The sequence below is a fragment of the Bombina bombina genome, chromosome 3 (genome assembly GCF_027579735.1).
Source record: "Bombina bombina isolate aBomBom1 chromosome 3, aBomBom1.pri, whole genome shotgun sequence".
Lineage (NCBI taxonomy): Eukaryota > Metazoa > Chordata > Amphibia > Anura > Bombinatoridae > Bombina > Bombina bombina.
In genome coordinates, this window is record NC_069501.1 from 783,135,360 (window position 1) to 783,159,700 (window position 24,341).

At 40.5% G+C, this 24,341-nt stretch overlaps 1 protein-coding gene across 1 annotated transcript in view; it reads right to left on the minus strand.

Annotated features, from left to right (window-relative positions):
* Nucleotides 1-24,341, minus strand: part of LOC128654025 (septin-10) — a 217,902-nt gene that overhangs the window by 108,052 nt on the left and 85,509 nt on the right. The window contains exons 3-5 of the mRNA XM_053707669.1: nt 14,865-14,982; nt 2,550-2,745; nt 1,655-1,841 (exon numbers count right to left, since the gene is read on the minus strand). Of these exons, the coding sequence (XP_053563644.1) occupies nt 1,655-1,841; nt 2,550-2,745; nt 14,865-14,982 (501 nt within the window). The remainder of the gene's footprint in view (nt 1-1,654; nt 1,842-2,549; nt 2,746-14,864; nt 14,983-24,341) is intronic.

The following is a 24,341-nucleotide window of genomic DNA, read 5'->3' on the forward strand; positions in this document are numbered from 1 at the left end:
CACAATGTCTTTCAGTGTCACTAAAAGACAACAACAATGATTTGTATTCTTTGAATGTGACAGAGCTGAATACACATACTTCCATGAGATCATCATGCATTGTTCCTCGTAGGGAATCACCTGGTTACACCTTTGTTAGCTTAGAAATATAGCAAAACAAAGCATAGTTTCTTAATACCTAACTCTTTGTGAAGTTTACAGCCTGTGGCAAAATTGTGTTTACTGAGGCATCACATGTGCTGCTTTTGTTAAGAGTTTCTGGTGCATTATTTTGTATGCAATTTCAAATAGCTTTAAGATTAAGTATAGTTTAAAGCAGGAGCAAATGAACATATGTCATCCGTTTGACTGTTTCTTTTGACATAAGATTGTAAAACAGGTCAGTGTTTATGCCCATAAATGTGTCTGGAATGTGTTAAAGTAAATCCTAATGTGCTTGAATTGTTAAATGCCAATTTAGTACTGAGTTTAACAGGGTTGGTCGGAATTCAGGAGATAAACTTGATTTATAAGATAATCTAGTGCAGGTATAAAGAGATACATCATAGTTATAGTATAAAAAGAGGATTATCCTTCATAAAACTTCTATTTAACAGGCTGGTATTCTAGTAAAGTGTATTCTGTCTAGAAGGCACTGAATACAAAAAACAGTTGTCACAACTATATTTATAGAACATCAACTGTAATTTGTGTTTTAAGTAAGTCAAATCCTCATGCAATACTCACTGTGCCTAAACGGTACAAAATGCTACTAAAAGATCTTAAAAAGGGTCATAATTAAACCTGCATGATTCAGATGTATGTCACTTTAAGACACTTTGAAATTCACTTCAGTTTTCAAATGTACTTTATTCAAAGGCAATATATACATATTCTATACCAGTGTCCTCAAGTACCCCCAACAGGCCAGGTTTCATAATAGCTGAACTAGAGCACAGGTGAAATAATCAGCTGATCAGTAACCATGGTTACTAACCTGCTCTCATCCATCAGCTGATTATTTTACCTGTGCTCTAGTTTAGCTATTATGGAACCTGGCCTGTTAGGGGTACTTGAGGACCGTGATTAAGAAACACTGTCCTACACTACTGGGAGCTAGCTGCTGATTGGTAGCTAAACACATTGGAGTAGATTTATCAAGCAGCGGATGCTGCAATCTAACCCCAAAGTTCCCGGCTCGCCATCTCTGAGGTGGCAGACAGCAATCATCCCGATCAGATACGATGGGATGATTGACACCCGCTGCTAGCAGCCGATTGGCTGTGAATGTGCAGAGGGCAGCATTGCACAAGAATTTCATAAGAAATACTTGTGCAATGAAAAATGCTGACAGCGTATGCTGTCGGCATTTATCAATGTCGGACGGACATGATTCGCTACAGCGAATCAGCTCTGCCCGCAAGTTGATAAATCGGCCCCATTGTCTCTTGTCATTGGCTTACCAGATGTTTTCAGCTAGCTCTCAGTAGTGCATTGTTGCTCTGGAGCTAATTCTTATTATGTGTTTTATACCTTTGCAGTGGTTAAACATATAGTTATATACAAGCAATTTGCAATAATAAAATGCATTTCTGCAAACAAACAATCAATATTTTATGGAGAATATCAATTTACAGAAAGAAACATTTTAAATATAAATAATAAAAAATAATACCTTGCTGTCCAGTTTCTTCATAGTTATTAAATCCAAAGATTTTAAGGAATGACCCGTTGGAGCAATGAAATAAAGGCAGACATGAATGCGTGTATCGTGATAATTATATAATAAACGCTTTATCTTTAACTCTTCCTGTAGATAGGCTTCAAACTGTGTGTCAATGTAATCAACAATAGGCATGTAGCTGAAAGAGACATTAAATAGATTTATATATTTATCATTACTCCTGCAAGCAACTGAAAAATAAAATGAATAAATATATAAAAAGTGGGGACAATATAGCTAAAAAACAAGTTGTGTCTTCTATACACGTCAAGTCTTCGCATGGGGGAGACATTTGGTATAACTTTTATAAATGCAGCACACAATATTGTAAGACCTCGTTTTGACAGTTGAGTTGATGTTCATTTGCCTGCAGTAAATTGTTATGTATTAGTGCTGCAGAATCTGTTGGCTTTCTACAAATAACTTATTATAATAATAATTATTATTATTATCAGGTATTTGTAGAGCGCCAACAGATATAATAATAACTGGACCCTAATTTAAAAGCATTTTAAAAAGGCAACTAACATAATTTTAGTTATGCATTATACCCAGCAAACTGGATGTGCCACTTTAATCACCACCACTGTGTGCCTTTATCAGGAATTATTGCTTGTAGCCAAGACAATTCATTGTATCAACATTCAATGAGCTACACAAAGCTGCTTATAACCAGCACAGCTGTGCTTTTACTCAGAATACCCTTCCTTATGCAGTGCCGCCGTGTGCAGTTATCCTTGGAATTTTTGCACGCATGCTTTAAATGTTGACGTAAAGTCAAAAACAGATGTCAGATTGTGTGTGTGGGGGGGAGTATGATCATGTAAAATAATCTAGTAGTACAAACCTATCTTTCTTATTTATCTGGTCACCAAAGCCTACTGTGTTCACAATAGTCAGTTTCAAGCGCACGTTGCTTTCCTGGAGATCGTAGGTCTGTGCTTTCAGTTTCACTGAAGGTTCAAAATGTTTAGTTTCATTTTCTTCAAAGTTAGTGTTAAATAGGGTATTAATTAATGTAGTCTTTCCAATGCCAGTCTCCCCTAAGGAAAACACAAACAGTAAAGATGCAAGCAAAAAAATGAATCTACAGTATTGTGGAAATTACAATTTGTAACTGTATATAAAATACAAGCTTAACAGCAAAAAAAGAAAATCACTAGGGGGTCATTTATGCATTTCAAATTATTGCCTCTCTCTTCTACTGGTAGCATAACATCTATTCCAAATATATATAAATCACTTTCACACAGTGGAAAACATTCAAGACAAGGTCTTATTTCCAATTTATTTTTTTAAAGGGACACTCAAGTCAAAATGAAACTTTAATGCTTCAGATATAGTATGGACATTTAAACAACTTTCAATTTACTACCTTTAACAAAATGTGCACAGTCTTTTTATATTTACACTTTTTGAGTCACCAGCTCCTACTGAGCATGTGCAAGAATTCACAGAATAAACGTATATGCATTTGTGATTGGCTGATGGCTGTCACATGGTACGTATATGCATTTGTGATTGGCTGTCACATGATACAGGAGGAGTGGAAATAGACAAAATCTACTTATTTGAAGTTCAGACTAAGCGCTATTGCATTGACTACTGTGTATACTTTAAATCAATGTTTAGATTCAACTAAAATATAAAGGGAATAAAAGTTTGTGTTGAGCCAGGTTGTGTAGCTAAGTATAACATATCAGCCAAGTCTAAACGTTTTTAAAACAAAATTAACATCCTTTTAACTGACATTTTTTAAAAGCCAAACTCCACCCACCATTTGGAGGAACCAATCTGGGCTTTAGTCCAAAGACAACAAGGCTAGTAACTGTCATAAAGTTAGTATAAAGTAAATTGTTTGTTATCTGATAAAGGCAATTAGAAACATATATGTAGCAGGGTTAGCATTGAAGTCAACAGGGGAAAAATAAATATTGAAAATATATTTTAAAGTTGCTTCACTACGTAAAACTGAACATTTTGTATAAAAATCACCGGTTTTAGATATTGTGTTTTCAAACATATACTTCAACAATACATTTTTGTATTTACAATTTATTCAACATTACATGCATACTAGGTTTAGTAGTGCTGTTTATTTATCGAGAGGTCACAAGGTAACAACTAGATCACCCCTCAGAGTGCCATTATGATTAAAAATCTAAATATACTATAAACAATACGGAGCACAGAATAAAAAACTGCAAATGTTTTATCTGAATACTCAGAAAGCAATTTCAAAAAAGTACAAACATATTTGAATGTTACCGTAGAAAAAGGCCATTGAACTAAAAGATTTAATAGTAGGAAAAATGAAACGTATGCTTACCTGATACATTTATTTATTTCTTGACACGGTGAGTCCACGGAATCATCAATTACTTTTGGGAATATCACTCCTGGCCAGCAGGAGGAGGCAAAGAGCACCACAGCAAAGCTGTTAAGTATCACTTCCCTTCCCACAACCCCCAGTCATTCGACCAAAGGGAAAGGAGAGGAAGGAAAAAACACAAGGTACAGAGGTTTATATAAAACAACTGTCTGAAAACAGGGAGGGCCGTGGACTCATCATGTCAAGAAATAAATACATTTATCAGGTAAGCATAAATTTTGTTTTCTTTCTTAAGACACGGTGAGTCCACAGAATCATCAATTACTGTTGGGAATATTTACCCAAGCTAGAGCATACAGATGATCAGGGAGAGCAAGACAGTTATCCTAAACAGAAGGCACCACTGCTTGCAGAACCTTTCTCCCAAAAGAAGCCTCAGCCGAGGCAAAGGTATCAAATTTATAGAATTTAGAAAAAGTGTGCAAAGAAGACCAAGTCGCAGCCTTACAAATCTGTTCCAGAGGCCTCATTCTTGAAGGCCCAAAAAGAAGACACCGCCCTAGTGGAGTGAGCTGTAATTCTTTCAGGAGGCTGCTGTCCAGCAGTCTTATAAGTCATACGAATAACACTTCTCAACCAGAGAGAGAGAAGTAGCAGTAGCTTTCTGGTCCTTGCGTTTCCCAGAAAAGCAAACGAACAATGCAGAAGACTGTCGAAAGTCCTTTGTAGCCTGCAGATAGAATTTAAGAGCCTGTACAACGTCTAAGTTGTGCAACAAACGTTCGTTATGAGAAGAAGGATTAGGACAGAGAGAATGAACCATAATTTCCTGAATAATATTTCTGTCCGAAACATCTTTAGGAAGAAACTCAAACTTGGTACGAAGAACTGCCTTATCTGCATGAAATATGAGATAAGGAGAAATACACTGCAATGCTGAGAGTTCAAAACCCTCCGAGCAGAAGAAATAGCAGTAAGAAACAAAACCTTCCAAGATAATAACTTAATATCTATGGAATGCATAGGTTCAAACAGAGCCTGTCGTAAAACTTTAAGAACAAGATTAAGGCTCCAAGGAGCAACCAATTTAAATACAGGCCTGATTCTGACCAGGACCTGGCAAAAGGATTGTACATCCGGCACGTCCGCCAGACTCTTGTGCAGCAGAATGGATAAAGCGGAAATCTGACCTTTGAGGGTACTGACAGATAACCCCTTCTCGAGGCCTTCCTGGAGAAAAGATAAGATCCTCGGGATCCTGACCTTACTTCAAGAATATCCTTTAGACTTACGAGCCTGAATCATGGCCTCAATGACCAATTCTGAAAAGCCACACTAGCTAAAATCAATCTCCAAGCAGTCAGCTTCAGAGAAGCGAGATTTAGATGAAGGAAGGGACCCTGAAGTAGAAGGTCCTTCCTCAGAGATAGTCTCCACGGAAGCAGAGATGACATCTCCACTAGATCTGCAAACCAGATCCTGCAAGGATGCTCTCTCCTGCTTGATGCGAGAAATGACTCGCAGAAGAAGCACAAACGGAGGAAAGAGATATGCCAACTTGAAGTTCCAAGGAACTGCCAGAGCATCTATCAGATAAGCTTGAGGATCTCTCGACCTCGAGCCGTACTTTGGAAGTTTGGTGTTCTGACGAGAAGCCATCAGATCCAATTCTGGTAATGCCCATTTGGTTGTTAACCTTGAGAACACTTCTGGATGGAGCTCCCACTCTCCGGGATTAAAAGTCTGTCTGCTCAGGAAGTCCGCTTCCCAATTGTCCACTCCTGGAATGTGGATGGCAGATAGACAACAATTGTGAGTCCTACTGGATGATCCGTGTCACCTCCTTCATGGCTAACGAACTCAGCGTTCCTCCCTGGTGGTTGATGTAGGCCCCTGAGGTTAAGTTGTCCGTCTGGAACCTGATGAACCGAGCTAGGGCCAGCTGAGGCCAAGCCATCAAGGCATTGAAGATCACTCTCAACTCCAGATTGTTTATAGGGAGAGCAGATACTCCTGAGACCAAAGCCCCTGCGCCTTCAACGAGTCCCAGACTGTTCCCCAACCCAGCAAGCTGGCATCCGTGGTCACAGATGTTCTTGGGACAGTCACCACGGTAGGGAGTCCCTTGTAGATTGATCTGTATAATAACCATTCCACTGAGCGAGCATGCTTAGCTGCAGAGGTCTCAAATGGAACCGAGCAAACAAAATTATTTCCATGGAAGCCACCATCAACCGATTACCTCCATGCATTGAACCACTTATGGTCAAGTCACCGACTGTAGGGAAAGACAAGCGGACAGAATCTTGGCTCTTCTGACCTCCGTCAGAAATATTTTCATTGATAGAGAATCTATAATGTTTCTTAAGAAGATCATACTCGTAGACGGAACAAGAGTACTTTTCTTCAGGTTGACCTTCCAACCGTGGGAACAAAGAAACACCAACAAGATCTTTGTATGAGATTCTGCTAGTTGGGAAAGATGCCTGAACCAGAATGTCGTCCAGATAAGGTGTCACTGCAATTCCCCGGACCCGACTTACTGCCAATAGAGCTCCCAGAACCTTTGAGAAGACTCTGCGAGCTGTGGCAAGGCCGAATGGGAGCGCTACAAATTGAAAGTGTTTGTCTAGATAGGCAAACCTCAGATATTTGTGATGGTCCCTGTGAATGGGCACGTGCATGTATGCATCCTTCAGGTCTATGGTTGACATAAATTGACCCTCTTGAATCAGAGGCAGAATGGAGCGGATAGTCTCCATCTTGAAGGACAGTACTCTGAGAAATTTGTTTAATAACTTTAGGTCTAGAATGGGCCTGAAACCTCCCTCTCTTTTGGGAACCACAAACAGGTTTGAGTAAAACCCTAGACCCTGTTCCTGACTTGGAACAGGCACTATCACCCCCAAGAGGGAAAGGTCCTGTACACATTTCAAGAATGCCTCTCTTTTTATCTGGTCTACAGATAGGGGGGGGTAGTTATCAAGCCGTCAACCTCAAATACGCTTGAATTCCGCAGCGTATTTGTGGCGAGGCTGATTCGCCTAAGTTATCAAAGGCTAGAGACCGGCAAAAGTAGAATTTTGTGACGTAAGCTTCGATCCGCCGGACTCAGTCCGACACAGATCGATTCTTACGTCACTCCAGATGTTCCGCACACAAGTGCGGCACAATCTGACTACTTTTTCTAGTTATCAAAAAACTAGCAGGTACGCTTGGCACTTTTCCGGCCCAGGATACCTGGTTTTCAATCCGCCGCCCTAGAGGCGGCGGATCCCATAGGAATCAATGGGAGTCTGACCATAGCGAAAGTTCATGTTCGCTGCTGCCAGACATCCCATTGATTCCTATGGCAAATGTCTGCACCTAACACCCTAACATGTACCCCGAGTCTAAACACCCCTAAGCTGTCCCCCCCTACACCGCCGCAACTAAATAAAGTTATTACCCCCTAAACCGCCGCTCCCGGAGCCCACCGCAAGCTACACTATACATATTAACCCCTAAACCGCCGCTCCCGGAGCCCACCGCAAGCTACTCTATACATATTAACCCCTAAACCGCCGCTCCCTGACCCCGCCGCAACTATAATAAATGTATTAACCCCTAAACCGCCGCTCCTGGACACTGCCGCAACCTACATTATACCTAGTAACCCCTATCCTGCCGCCCTCTATAATAAAGTTATTAACCCCTATCCTGCTGATCCCGCACCTCGCTGCAACTAAATAGTTTAACCCATAAACCACCGCTCCCGGACCCTGCCGCAACCTATATTAAATTTATTAACCCCTAATCTGCCCCCCTACACCGTCGCCACCTATAATACATTTATTAACCTCTATCCTGCCCCCCACTACACCGCCGCCACTGTAATAAATTTATTAACCCCTAAACCTAACACTAACCCTAACACCCCCCTAATTTAAATATTAATTAAAAAAATCTAAATAATATTTCCATTATTAACTAAATTAATCCTATTTAAAACTAAATACTTACCTTTAAAATAAACCCTAATATAGCTACAATATAAATAATAATTATATTGTAGCCATCTTAGGATTTATTTTTATTTTACAGGGAACTTTGTATTTATTTTAGCTAGTTAGAATAGTTATTAAAAGAAATACAAAATTACCTGTAAAATAAATCCTAACCTAAGTTACAATTAAACCTAACACTACACTATCATTAAATTAATTAAATAAATTAAATACAAATAACTACAATTAAATACAATTACATAAACTAACTAAAGTACAAAAAATAAAAAAGCTAAGTTACAAAAAATAGAAAAATAGGTTACAAACATTAAAAAAATATTACAACAATTTTAAGCTAATTACACCTAATCTAAGCCCCCTAATAAAATAACAAAGCCCCCCAAAATAAAAAAAATTCCCTACCCTATTCTACATTAAAAAAGTTCAAAGCTCTTTTACCTTACCAGCCCTTAAAAGGGCCTTTTGTGGGGCATGCCCCAAAGAAAACTGCTCTTTTGCCGGTAAAAGAAAAATACAACCCCCCCCAACATTAAAACCCACCACCCACATACCCCTAATCTAACCCAAACCCCCCTTAAAATAACCTAACACTAATCCCCTGAAGATCATCCTACCTTGAGTCGTCTTCACTCAGCCGAGTCACCGATGGAACTGAAGAGGAGATCCGGAGCGGCAGAAGTGATCCTCCAAGCGGCGCTGAAGAAGTCTTCCATCCGATGAAGTGATCCTCCAGGCGGCGCTGAAGAAGTCTTCCATCCGGGCGATGTCATCTTCCAAGCGGCGCTGAAGAAGTCTTCTATCCGGGCGATGTCATCTTCCAAGCGGGGTCCTTCAATCTTCTTTCTTCAGGATCCATCTTCATCCCGCCGACGCGGAACATCCTTCTTCCCCGACGGACTACCGACGAATGAAGGCTCCTTTAAGGGACGTCATCCAAGATGGCGTCCCTTCAATTCCGATTGGCTGATAGGATTCTATCAGCCAATCGGAATTAAGGTAGGAAAAATCTGATTGGCTGATTGAATCAGCCAATCAGATTGAGATCGCATTGTATTGGCTGATCGGAACAGCCAATAGAATGCGATCTCAATCTGATTGGCTGATTCAATCAGCCAATCAGATTTTTCCTACCTTAATTCCGATTGGCTGATAGAATCCTATCAGCTAATTGGAATTGAAGGGATGCCATCTTGGATGACGTCCCTTAAAGGAGCCTTCATTTGTCGGTAGTCCGTCGGGAAAGAAGGATGTTCCGCGTCGGCGGGATGAAGATGGATCCTGAAGAAAGAAGATTGAAGACCCCGCTTGGAAGATGACATCGCCCGGATGGAAGACTTCTTCAGCGCCGCTTGGAAGATGACATCGCCCGGATGGAAGACTTCTTCAGCGCCGCCTGGAGGATCACTTCATCGGATGGAAGACTTCTTCAGCGCCGCTTGGAGGATCACTTCTGCCGCTCCGGATCTCCTCTTCAGTTCCATCGGTGGCTCGGCTGAGTGAAGACGACTCAAGGTAGGATGATCTTCAGGGGATTAGTGTTAGGTTATTTTAAGGGGGGTTTGGGTTAGATTAGGGGTATGTGGGTGGTGGGTTTTAATGTTGGGGGGGTTGTATTTTTCTTTTACAGGCAAAAGAGCAGTTTTCTTTGGGGCATGCCCCACAAAAGGCCCTTTTAAGGGCTGGTAAGGTAAAAGAGCTTTGAACTTTTTTAATGTAGAATAGGGTAGGGAATTTTTTATTTTGGGGGGCTTTGTTATTTTATTAGGGGGCTTAGATTAGGTGTAATTAGCGTAAAATTGTTGTAATATTTTTAAAATGTTTGTAACTTATTTTTTTTATTTTTTTGTAACTTAGCTTTTTTTATTTTTTGTACTTTAGTTAGTTTATGTAATTGTATTTAATTGTAGTTATTTGTAGTTAATTAATTTAATTAATTTAATGATAGTGTAGTGTTAGGTTTAATTGTAACTTAGGTTAGGATTTATTTTACAGGTTATTTTGTATTTCTTTTAGCTAGGTAGTTATTAAATAGTTAATAACTATTTAATAACTATTCTAACTAGCTAAAATAAATACAAAGTTACCTGTAAAATAAATATAAATCCTAAAATAGCTACAATGTAATTATTAATTACATTGTAGCTATCTTAGGGTTTATTTTACAGGTAAGTATTTAGTTTTAAATAGGATTAATTTATTTAAGGATAGTGTAGTGTTAGGTGTAATTGTAACTTAGGTTAGTTTTTATTTTACAGGTAAATTTCTCATTATTTTAGCTAGGTAGCTATTAAATATTTATTAACTATTTAATAGCTATTGTACCTAGTTAAAATAAATTGAAAGTTACCTATAAAATAAAAATAAATCCTAAGATAGCTACAATATAATTATTATTTATATTGTAGCTATATTAGGGTTTATTTTAAAGGTAAATATTTAGTTTTAAATAGGATTAATTTATTTAATAATAGAAATATTATTTAGATTTATTTAATTAATATTTAAGTTGGGGGGGTGTTAGGGTTAGTGTTAGACTTAGGTTTAGGGGTTAATAAATTTATTACAGTGGCGGCGGTGTAGTGGGGGGCAGGATAGGGGTTAATAAATGTATTATAGGTGGCGACGGTGTAGGGGGGGCAGATTAGGGGTTAATAAATTTAATATAGGTTGCGGCGGGGTCCGGGAGCGGCGGTTTAGGGGTTAAACTATTTATTTAGTTGCGGCGAGGTGCGAGATCAGCAGGATAGGGGTTAATAACTTTATTATAGAGGGCGGCGGTATAGGGGGGCAGGATAGGGGTTACTAGGTATAATGTAGGTTGCGGCGGTGTACGGGAGCGGCGGTTTAGGGGTTAATACATTTATAAGAGTTGCGGCGGGGTCTAGGAGCGGCGGTTTAGGGGTTAGTAACTTTATTGAGTTGCGGGGGGCTCCGGGGGTGCCGGTATAGGGGGTAGAACAGTGTAGTTTAGTGTGGGTGTTTAGTGACAGGCTAGCAATAAAGCTGTCAAAAAGCCGAAGAGCAGCGAGATCGGATGAGTGATAACTCTCACAATCCGCTGCTCATCGCCCGTACTTGGTGCGTGGCTTTTTGACAGATTTATTGATAACTTAGGCAAATTTTTTCAGGTCCGCGGCGGCGAAGGTAGGCGAGCTTAGGCGGGCGTATTGAACAGGCGAAGGCAGGAAAGTTGACACGTTGATAACTACCCCCCATAGTCTTGATAGGTGGAACCTGCCCCTGGGAAGAAAAGTTTTGAACTCTAACTTGTACCCCTGGGAAACTATGTCCACTGCCCACGGGTCTGGGACATCTTGTTCCCAAGCTTGCGCAAACTGAGAGAGTCTGCCCCCCACTTGATCCGATCCCGGATCGGGGGAAAACCCTTCATGAGGACTTGGATTCAGCTGCGGGTTTCTTGGATTGCTTCCCCTTGTTCCAAGACTGACCAGGCTTCCAAGAGGGCTTGGATTGTACCTGTTTAGTAGAGGCATGGGAAGACTTACCTCTGACGTTACGAAAGGAACGAAAATTAGTCTGACGTCCCTTCATTTTGTTCTTCTTGTCTTGAGGCAGAAAAGATCCTTTACCACCCGTGATATCGGAAATAATTTCTGCCAAGGCCAGTCCAAACAAGGTCTTTTCCTTGTAAGGGATTGCCAAAAGCTTAAATTTAGAAAAAATATCAGCAGACGAAGATTTAAGCCATAGCGCTCTACGCGATAAGATTGCAATGCCAGATATTTTGGCCCCCAACTTAATCACCTGCAAGGAAGAGTCAGTGATAAAGGAATTAGCTAGCTTTAGAGCCTTTAGCCTATCCTGAATCTCCTCCAAAGGAGTTTCACCCCGAAGGGATTCAGTCAAGGCGTCAAACCAATAGGCTGCTGCACTGGTTAATGTAGCAATGCACACCACCAGTTGCCATTGAAACCCCTGATGAGTATACGTTTTCTTTAAAAGGGCCTCCAGCTTTTTATCCATAGGATCCTTGAAAGAGCAACTATCCTCAATAGGAATAGTAGTTCTCTTAGCCAAAGTGGAACCGTCTGCCACGACTCCTTGATGGAGTCGGCTACCGGGAACATCTTCCTAAAGACAGGAGAGGGGGAAAATGGTTTTTCTGGTCTCTCCCATTACCGGGTAATAATCTCCGTGGCACGGTCTGGCACTGGAAACACCTCCCCAGGAGAGGGAACATCAAAGTACCTATTTAATTTACTAGATTTTTTAAGGTTGAAAATAGGTGTATAAGAGTCGTCCAAGGTAGCTTAAACTTCCTTTAACAAACACGAAGGTGTTCAAGCTTGAATCTGAAGGAAACCACTTCAGCATCAGTTGAAGGAATTATACTATCCGAATCTGAGATTTCATCCTCAGAGGCTACCGAAGTATCCTCCTCTTCCAATTTATGGGAAAGAGCAACCTGGTTAGCCTGAACAGGATCTGATACCTTGCTATCTGATTCAATAATTTTCCTCTTGCGTCTCCCCTGCAGCATGGGGATGGCCGCTAGCGCCTCAGATAACGCCGAGGATACCTGGGCCACAATTTCAGCCTTCAAATACACTCCATCCGGAGCTTGAGAGAAACCGCAGGGCACTGTATGTGAAGATAAAACAGTTTGGGACAATTGTGGCATTGCCTGAACATCATCCACATGATAGAATGGTGGCTCAGAATCATCAAACAGTCTGTCTTTGTATATTAAAGTTCTTTCAATACAAGAACCACAAAAAGGCAAAGGGGGTTCAACTTGGGTATTCAAGCAAAGTTTGCACTCTGTAACCGGCATAGACTCTAAGTCCATCTTGCAATAAAAAACACAAAATCTTTTTAATTTTTTTTATATATTTTAAAATCGGTACTGTCTTTTTAAGGCTCTCGATAGAGAAAAGGCAACAGACAGCAGTAAGGAAATACCCAGACAAACTCTTATTGGAAAATTTCACAGATTTTATTTTATACAATCTCTGCACCCTCTACACCACAGCGTTAAGCTGCGGTGCCTACCTGATCCTCACTGCCACCGAAGCGACTCACAAACGATCCTAATGAGGGAGCGAGACACAGAAGCCTTAAAGGACCAGTCAACACAGTAGATTTGCATAAGCAACAAATGCAAGATAACAAGACAATGCAATAGCACTTAGTCTAAACGTCAAATGAGTAGTAGATTTTTTTTCTGACAATTTTAAAAGTTGTCTTTTTCCACTCCCCCTGTACCATGTGACAGCCATCAGCCAATCACAAATGCATACACATACCATGTGACAGCCATCAGCCATTCACAAATGCATACACACTAATTCTTGCACATGCTCAGTAGGAGCTGGTGACTCAAAAAGTTTAAATATAAAAAGACTGTGCACATGCTCTATCTGAATGAGAGTTTAATTTTGATTCGAGTGTCCCTTTAACTTCCTGAGTAAAAAGGCACCAAGCAAAGGTGCAACCGGAGAAGAGGCCCCGTCCCGTCACAGTGTCTCTATAAAGAAAAATATAAAGAAAAAAAACCGATATCATTCAAAATAGTAACTGCTACAAGCAGAATAACAGACAGCCACCAATAAAAGATTAAAGTGAAGGTCAATTTTGATGAATTAGTGCCCGGTTTTTAATAATCATATTAAAAACAAGGGCACTTTAATTCATCAAACTTGACATTTCACTTCTTTTCTTCAAAAACTTATCTTTTAATCCTTGCAGCCGCTCCAGCGATTCCCCCAGCCGTCAGAAGCCTCTGCAGACGTCAGAAATGACGAACCCGGCTTCCTCCAATCACGGCTTCCCCCCGGGGGAATCTTGGCCTGATGCAACACCGTGATTGGAGGAAGCTGGATTCATCATTTTGGACCCGCAAAGACGGCTTGCGACGGGCGGAGGAAGTGCTGGAGCGGCTGCCAGGATTAAAAGGTAAGTTTTTGAAGAAAACGTGTGAAATGTCAATTTTGATTAATTAAAGTGCCCTTGTTTTTAATAGGATTATTAAAAACTGGGCACTAATTCATCAAAATTGACCTTCACTTTAACCACCTACTGTCCTTATGCAGAATAGTGTAACTCTCTCTTAACTAGGAATCTGACATCCTAGAGTCGTTCACACAGTGCTCTGCTATCCTGTCTGCGTTATCCTGACTTCCAGGAAACATAGTCCCAATAAAAGTGCAGTCTTATACTGCTAAGTGTCAGAGTTCTTTCTCCCATAAAATTAAATGGCACTTAACTGCACCCTTGGATGTCCGACAGGGAGACATCTCACTTGGTATGAGAGGAAGCCACTCCTTACAGAGACCTCCAGATAAAAGAATGAACAGAGTAAGCCTACTCTGGTATTCTGTTGCAGGGCCTGCACTCTGTTAGGAAAACGCAGTGAGGCCCACCCCACAAGTTCCCAACTGCTTAAAAGCTACCACAGCCCTCCTGAAGAGACTAACGTGGAATATAGCTAAACCCAGATTGTCAGGGAAGATCAGAGCATGCATGCTCAGACCTCCAAAATAAAAAAAAATCTTAATAGAAGAAATCTTTAACAGACACCTAGACTTCACCTCCTCCTTGCACTGAAGGCAAAGAGAATAACTGGGGGTTGTGCGAAGGGAAGTGATACTTAACAGCTTTGCTGTGGTGCTCTTTGCCTCCTCCTGCTGGCCAGGAGTGATATACCCAACAGTAATTGATGATTCAGTGGACTCACTGTGTCTTAAGAAAAAAATTATCCTATGTTTCTGTTGGAGAACTCTCAACATAGGAATTGGACCCTTCAAACTGGAAAGTTCTTTAAATTCCTGTAGAATCAAGCCATAAACGCAGAACATCTTACCTATGCAGAGAATGTTGAAACAGAATCCTTGCTGAATGGATCTGTTGACTAGCTGATCAGGCAAACTGTCAAAGCCAACATGACCAGAAAGAGGTAGGTTACGAACATTTACATTGCACTAGAATGAAAGAGATGTTAAAGGGACAAAGTTAACCCTTCTGAAACATTCACACATAAACATAACAGCAGCAATAATAATGCATTAGCTAATGGCTCATGTTACCCAAATGTTCAACCACTAGAATGTAATGCACCATATCTGTAAAGGCAGACTAAAAAAAAACCAGCACATAAACACAAAAAAAACATTTCTAGATCACATCAGTAGTCACATCCTATTATAAAGGGACTTTAAGCCGCCAATCAGGATGCTAGTTTAGGGACTTGTAAAGGATCATGCATGTGCAGGCACAGTCACTTCACAGTTTAAGGAGGTTTACTATGAAAAAACAAAACTATGGTGAACTCCCACAAGAAAACAATAAGGCAAAGTGTGAACTTAGCACTGATGACACAGATCAACTGTTTTTAACATGCAAATTACACTAAAAATAGTATCTGAAGAATAACTGTTCACAAAGCACTTGTTCTTGAAAGCTAAAAAAAAATGAAAACAAATATCTTCCTTTTTTACACAGAGATGTTAACGTGGTATTCTCAGCTTTTTCAGATATGATGCATCACTTTCAAGTGACTTGGCACATGGGTTATATATCCTAGCAGCTAAATACAAAAGAAAAAAGTGATCCAATTATGATTATCTAAAAATGATTTGTGATACTTTGTTACCTAAGCAAACAGTTCTCTAAGTGTTGGAATGAGAATGTTACATCTGTTTCCAGATGGTTGTGGAGTTGGAATGACAGGGACATTAAAATAGACTATTTAATTTGTATGAAATGTTCTCAGGAAACAATTTTAAAAATTTAACACTGCTTCCTTTCTAGGGAAAAAAGTACTATTTATTTATTTTAAAATCAGTTGTGCCATGCTGGAGAAAAACACAACACTATCGGCGAAATTACAAGTTTGGCGTTAACAGGGGTGTGGGACAAACAAGGCTTTTTTTCTAACGCTACCTTAAGCCAACGCTGGTATTACAGGTTTTTTTAAACCTGGCGTTAGCCGCAAAAAGGTGAGCGTAGAGCAGAATTTAGCTCATTTTTCACCTCAATACCAGCGTTTCTTACGGTAGCGGTAAACTGGCTAAACGTGCTCGTGCACAATTTCCCCATAGGAAACAATGGGGCTGAGCTGGCTGGAAAAAAACATGCAAAAAAGCAGCGTCCAGCTTCTAACGCAGCCCCATTGTTTCCTATGTGAAAATAAAAAATATGTCTACACCTAACATGAACCCCGAGTCTAAACACCCTTAATCTTACACTTATTAACCCCTAATCTGCCGCCCCCGCTATCGCTGACACCTACATTATATTATTAACCCCTAATCTGCCGCTCCGGACACCGCCGCCACCTACATTATCCCTATGAACCCCTAATATAATGCCCCCAACATCGCCACCACTTATATCATAGTTATAAACCCCTAATCTGCAGCCCCCAACATCGCCGCTACCTACCTACAATTATTAACCCCTAATCTGCTGACCGGATATCGCCGCCACTTTAATAAATTTTATTAACCCCTAATCTGCCCCCCCAACGTCTCCGACACCTACCTACATTTATTAACCCCTAATCTTCCGACCCCAACGTCGCCGCTACTATAATAAATTTATTAACCCCTAACCCTAAGTCTAACCCTAAGTCTAACCCCCCTAACTTAAATATAATTTAAATTAAACTAAATTAATTTAACATAATTAAATAAATTAATTCTATTTAAAACTAAATACTTACCGATAAAATAAACCCTAAGCTAGCTACAATATAACTAATAGTTACATTGTAGCTAGCTTAGGATTTATATTTATTTTACAGGCAACTTTGTATTTATTTTAACTAGGTACAATAGTTATTAAATAGTTATTAACTATTTAATAACTACCTAGCTAAAATAAAGACAAAATTACCTGTAAAATAAATCCTAACCTAAGTTACAATTACACCTAACACTACACTATCATTAAATAAATTACCTAAACTACCTACAATTAATTACAATTAAATTCAATAAACTAAATTACGAAAAAAAACAAAACACTAAATTACAGAAAAAAAAAAGAATTACAAGAATTTTAAACTAATTACACCTAATCTAATCCCCCTAATAAAATAAAAAAGCCCCCCAAAATAATAAAATGTCCCTACCCTATACTAAATTACAACTAGCCCTTAAAAGGGCCTTTTGCGGGGCATTGCCCCAAAGTAATCAGCTCTTTTACCTGAAAAAGAAAAATACAATACTGCCCCCCAACATTAAAACCCACCACCCACATACCCCTACTCTAAAACCCACCCAATCCCCCTTAAAAAAAACCTAACTCTAACCCCCTGAAGATCTCCCTACCTTGAGCCGTCTTCACCCAGCCGGGCACAAGCGGTCCTCCAGACGGCAGAAGTCTTCATCCGATCGGGGCAGAAGAGGTCCTCCAGAAGGCAGAAGGCTTCATTCAGGCTGCATCTTCTATCTTCATCCTTCCTGAGCGGAGCGGAGCCATCTTCTATCCAGCCAACGCGGAGCCATCCTCTTCAAACAACGTCCTAACGAAGAATGAAGGTTCCTTTAAATGACGTCATCCAAGATGGCGTCCCTTGAATTCTGATTGGCTGATAGGATTCTATCAGCCAATCTGAATTAAGGTAGGAAAAATCCTATTGGCTGATGCAATCAGCCAATAGGATTGAGCTTGCATTCTATTGGCTGTTCCAATCAGCCAATAGAATGAATCCTATTGGCTGATTGCATCAGCCAATAGGATTTTTCCTACCTTAATTCCGATTGGCTGATAGAATCCTATCAGCCAATCGGAATTCAAGGGACGCCATCTTGGATGACGTCATTTAAAGGAACCTTCATTCTTCGTTAGGACGTCGTTTGAAGAGGATGGCTCTGCGTCAGCTGGATAGAAGATGGCTCTACTCCGCTCAGGAAGGATGAAGATAGAAGATGCAGCCTGGATGAAGCCTTCTGCCGTCTGGAGGACCTCTTCTATCCCGATCGGATGAAGACTTCTGCCGTCTGGAGGACCACTTGTGCCCGGCTGGGTGAAGACGGCTCACGGTAGGGAGATCTTCAGGGGGTTAGAGTTAGGTTTTTTTAAGGGGGGATTGGGTGGGTTTTAGAGTAGGGGTGTGTGGGTGGTGGGTTTTAATGTTGGGGGGGTATTGTATTTTTCTTTTTCAGGTAAAAGAGCTGATTACTTTGGGGCAATGCCCCGCAAAAGGCCCTTTTAAGGGTCTATTTGTAATTTAGTATAGGGTAGGGAAATTTTATTATTTTGGGGGGCTTTTTTATTTTATATGGGGGATTAGATTAGGTGTAATTAGTTTAAAATTCTTGTAATTCTTTTTTTTTCTCTGTAATTTAGTGTTTTTATTCGTAATTTAGTTTATTGAATTTAATTGTAATTAATTGTAGGTAGTTTAGGTAATTTATTTAATGATAGTGTAGTGTTAGGTGTAATTGTAACTTAGGTTAGGATTTATTTTACAGGTAAATTTGTATTTATTTTAGCTAGGTAGTTATTAAATAGTTAATAACTGTTTAATAACTATTGTACCTAGTTAAAATAAATACAAAGTTGCCTGTAAAATAAATATAAATCCTAAGCTAGCTACAATGTAACTATTAGTTATATTGTAGCTAGCTTAGGGTTTATTTTATCGGTAAGTATTTAGTTTTAAATAGGAATAATTTATTTAACCCTTTAATGACCAGAGCACTTTTCCATTTTCTGACCATTTGGGACCAAGGCTATTTTTAAATTTTTGCTGTGTTTGTGTTTAGCTGTAATTTTCCTCTTACACATTTAACCCTTTAAGGACACAGCTTTCAGTTTGCTCAATTGTTTTATGACGGAAAAATTCTGTCATATGTCCTTAAGAGGTTAATGTACCCACACATATTATATATCGTTTTTCTCGCCATTAAATGGACTTTCTAAAGATACCATTATTTTCATCATATCTTATAATTTACTATAAAAATTTTTATAAAATATGTGGAAAAAATGGAAAAAAACAGAATTTATGTTTACCTGATAAATTACTTTCTCCAACGGTGTGTCCGGTCCACGGCGTCATCCTTACTTGTGGGATATTCTCTTCCCCAACAGGAAATGGCAAAGAGCCCAGCTAAGCTGGTCACATGATCCCTCCTAGGCTCCGCCTTCCCCAGTCATTCGACCGACGTAAAGGAGAAATATTTGCATAGGAGAAATCATATGATACCGTGGTGACTGTAGTTAAAGAAAATAAATCATCAGACCTGATTAAAAAAACCAGGGCGGGCCGTGGACCGGACACAGCGTTGGAGAAAGTAATTTATCAGGTAAACATAAATTCTGTTTTCTCCAACATAGGTGTGTCCGGTCCACGGCGTCATCCTTACTTGTGGGAACCAATACCAAAGCTTTAGGACACGGATGATGGGAGGGAGCAAATCAGGTCACCTAGATGGAAGGCACCACGGTTTGCAAAACCTTTCTCCCAAAAATAGCCTCAGAAGAAGCAAAAGTATCAAATTTGTAAAATTTGGTAAAAGTGTGCAGTGAAGACCAAGTCGCTGCCTTACATATCTGATCAACAGAAGCCTCGTTCTTAAAGGCCCATGTGGAAGCCACGGCCCTAGTGGAATGAGCTGTGATTCTTTCAGGAGGCTGCCGTCCGGCAGTCTCATAAGCCAATCTGATGATGCTTTTAAGCCAAAAAGATAGAGAGGTAGAAGTTGCTTTTTGACCTCTCCTTTTACCAGAATAAACAACAAACAAGGAAGATGTTTGTCTGAAATCCTTTGTAGCATCTAAATAGAATTTTAGAGCACGGACAACGTCCAAATTGTGTAACAAACATTCCTTCTATGAAACTGGATTCGGACACAAAGAAGGTACAACTATCTCCTGGTTAATATTTTTGTTGGAAACAACCTTCGGAAGAAAACCAGGCTCAGTACGTAAAACCACCTTATCTGCACGGACCAGATAGGGCGGAGAACACTGCAGAGCAGATAACTCAGAAACTCTTCTAGCGGAAGAAATTGCAACCTAAAACAAAACTTTCCAAGATAATAACTTAATATCTACGGAATGTAAGAGTTCAAACGGAACCCCTTGAAGAACTGAAAGAACTAGATTAAGACTCCAGGGAAGAGTCAAAGGTCTGTAAACAGGCTTGATTCTAACCAGAGCCTGAACAAACGCTTAAACGTCTGGCACAGCTGCCAGCCTTTTGTGAAGTAAAACAGATAAAGCAGAGATCTGTCCCTTCAGAGAACTCGCAGAAAATCCTTTCTCCAAACCTTCTTGTAGAAAGGAAAGAATCTTAGGAATTTGTATCTTGTTCCATGGGAATCCTTTAGATTCACACCAACAGATATATTTTTTCCATATATTATGGTAAATTTTTCTAGTTACAGGCTTTCTAGCCTGAATAAGAGTATCTATTACAGAATCTGAAAACCCACGCTTTGATAAAATCAAGCGTTCAAACTCCAAGCAGTCAGTTGGAGGAAAACCAGATTCGGATGTTCGAATGGACCCTGAATAAGAAGGTCCTGTCTCAAGGGTAGCTTCCATGGTGGAGCCGATGACACATTCACCAGGTCTGCATACCAAGTCCTGCGTGGCCACACAGGAACTATCAAGGTCACCGAAGCCCTCTCCAGATTGATCCTGGCTACCAGCCTGGGAATGAGAGGAAACGGTGGGAATACATAAGCTAGGTTGAAGATCCAAGGTGCTACTATTGTATCCAATAGAGTCGCCTTGGGATCCCTGGATTTGGACCCGTAACAAGGGACCATGGAGTTCTGACGAGAGGCCATCAGAACCATGTCTGGAATGCCCCATAATTGAGTTATTTGGGCAAAGATTTCCAGATGGAGTTCCCACTCCCCCGGATGCTCCTCCATCGCCAGGGAACTCCTTGTTACCCCCTGATGGTTGAAATATGTAACAGTCGTCATGATGTCTGATTGAAACCTTATGAATTTGGCCTTTGCTAGTCGAGGCCAAGCCTTGAGAGCATTGAATATCGCTCTCAGTTCCATTATGTTTATCGGGAGAAGAGAGTCTTCCCGAAACCATAGACCCTGAGTTTTCAGGGGTTCCCAGACCGCGCCCCAGCCCACCAGACTGGCATCGGTCGTGACAATGACCTATTCTGGTCTGCGGAAGCTCATTCCCTGTGACAGGTTGTCCAGGGTCAGCCACCAACGGAGTGAATCTCTGGTTATTTGATCTACTTGTATCGTCGGAGACAAGTCTGTATAATCACCATTCCACTGTCTGAGCATGCACAGGTGCAATGGTCTTAGATGAATTCGTGCAAAAGGAACTATGTCCATTGCCGCAACCATCAAACCTATTACTTCCATGGACTGCGCTATGGAAGGAAGAAGAACAGAATGAAGTACCTGACAAGAGCTTAGAAGTTTTGATTTTCTGGCCTCTGTCAGAAAAAACTTCATTTCTAAGGAAACTATTATTGTGCCCAAGAAGGGAACTCTTGTTGACGGGGACAGAGAACTTTTTTCTATGTTCACTTTCCACCTGTGAGATCTAAGAAAGGCTAGGACAATGTCCGTATGAGCCCTTGCTTTTGACAGAGATGACACTTGAATCAGGATGTCGTCCAAGTAAGGTACTACTGCAATGCCCCTTGGTCTTAGCACCGCTAGAAGGGACCCTAGTACCCTTGTGAAAATCCTTGGAGCAGTGGCTAATCCGAATGGAAGTGCCACAGGTAAAGCTTGTCCAGAAAGGCGAACCTTAGGAACCGAAAATGTTCCTTGTGGATAGGAATACGTAGGTACGCATCCTTTAAGTCCACCGTGGTCATGAATTGACCTTCCTGGATGGTAGGAAGGATCGTTCGAATGTTTTCCATTTTGAATGATGAAACCCTTAGAAACTTGTTTAGAATCTTGAGATCTAAAATAGGTCTGAATGTTCCCTCTTTTTTTGGGGAATTATGAACAGGTTGGAGTAAAAACCCATCCCTTGTTCTCCTAATGGAACAGGATGAATCACTCCCATGCTTAACAGGTCTTCTACACAGTGTAAGAATGCCTGTTCGAAGATAATTGAGACCCGTGGAACCTTCCCCTTGGGGGTAGTTCCCTGAATTCCAGGAGATAACCTTGAGAAACTATTTCTAGCGCCCAAGGATCCTGAACATCTCTTGCCCCAGCCTGAGGAAAGAGAGAAAGTCTGCCCCCCACCAGATCCTTCCCAGATCGGGGGCCAACACTTCATGCTGTTTTGGTAGCAGTGGCAGGTGACTTGGCCTGCTTACCCTTGTTCCAGCCTTGCATCGGCCTCCAGGCTGGCTTGGTTTGAGAAGTATTACCCTCTTGCTTAGAGGGTGTAGAATTTGAGGCTGGTCCGTTTCTGCGAAAGGGACGAAAATTTGGGTTCTTTTTAGCCTAAAAGACCTATCCAGAGGAAGGGCGTGGCCCTTTCCCCCAGTGATGTCTGAAATAATCTCTTTCAAGTCAGGGCCAAACAGTGTTTTACCCTTGAAAGGGATGTTAAGCAAAAGCGCTCTGCGCGCCACGATAGCAAACCCTGAATTATTCGCCGCTAATCTAGCTAATTGCAAAGCGGCATCTAAAATCAAAAAGAGTTAGCCAATTTAAGAGCTTGAACTTTGTCCAAAACCTCCTCGTACGAAGATTCTTTATTGAGCGACTTTTCTAGTTCTTCGAACCAGAAACACGCAGCTGTAGTGACAGGAACAATGCATGAAATTGGTTGTAGAAGGTAACCTTGCTGAACAAACATCTTTTTAAGCAAACCCTCTAACCTTTAATCCATAGGATCTTGAAAGCACAACTATCTTCTATAGGAATAGAAGTGCGTTTGTTTAGAGTAGAAACCGCCCCCTCGACCTTGGGGACTGTATGCTATAAGTCCTTTCTGGGGTCGACTTTCTTAAATATAGGGGGAGGACAAAAGGTATGCCGGGCCTTTCCCACTCCTTATTTACTATGTCCGCCACCCGCTTGGGTATAGGAAAAACATCGGGGGGCACCGGAACCTCTAGGAACTTGTCCATCTTACCTAATTTCTCTGGAATGACCAAATTGTCACAATCATCCAGAGTAGATAATACCTCCTTAAGTAGTGCGTGGAGATGTTGAAATTTAAATTTAAAAATTACAATATCAGGTTCTGCTTGTTGAGAAATTTTCCCTGAATCTGAAATTTCTCCCTCAGACAAAACCTCCCTCCTGGCCCCTTCAGATAGGTGTGAGGGTATGTCAGAACAGATATCATCAGCGTCCTCTTGCTCTTCAGTGTTTAAAACAGAGCAATCACGCTTTCTCTGATAAGTAGGCATTTTGGAAAAAATGCATGCAATAGAATTATCCATTACAGCCATTAATTGTTGTATGGTAATAAGTATTGGCGCACTAGATGTACTAGGGGCCTCTTGTGTGGGCAAAACTGGTGTAGACACAGAAGGGGATGATGCAGTACCATGCTTACTCCCCTCATTAGAGGAATCATCTTGGGCAATATCATATCTATGGCATTATTATCCCTACTTTGTTTGGACATTATGACACAAATATATCACATATATTTAAATGGGGAGACACATTGGCTTTCATACATATAGAACATCGTTATCTGATGGTTCAGACATGTTAAACAGGCTTAAACTTGTCAACAAAGCACAAAAAACGTTTTACAATAAAACCGTTACTGTCCCTTTAAATTTCAAACTGAACACACTTTATTACTGAATATGTGAAAAAGTATGAAGGAATTGTTCAAATTTCACCAAAATTTCACCACAGTAACTTAAAGCCTTAAAAGTATTGCACACCAAATTTGAAAGCTTTAACCCTTAAAATAACGGAACCGGAGCCGTTTTTACATTTAACCCCTATACAGTCCCAGGTATCTGCTTTGCTGAGACCCAACCAAGCCCAGAGGGGAATACGATACCAAATGATGCCTTCTATAAGCTTTATCAGTGGTTCTTAGCTCCTCACACATGCATCTGCATGCCATGCTTTCCAAAAACAACTGCGCATTAGAGGCGCGAAAATGAGGCTCTGTCTATGACTAGAAAAGGCCCCCAGTGAAAAAGGTGTCCAATACAGTGCCTGCCGTTTTTATTAAAACAATCCCCAAGATTTAACAACTATTAAAAGTAATAATCTGCCAAATATACTTAGTAAAGTAATCGTTTTAGCCCAGAAAAAACAGAATTTATGTTTACCTGATAAATTACTTTCTCCAACGGTGTGTCCGGTCCACGGCGTCATCCTTACTTGTGGGATATTCTCCTCCCCAACAGGAAATGGCAAAGAGCCCAGCAAAGCTGGTCACATGATCCCTCCTA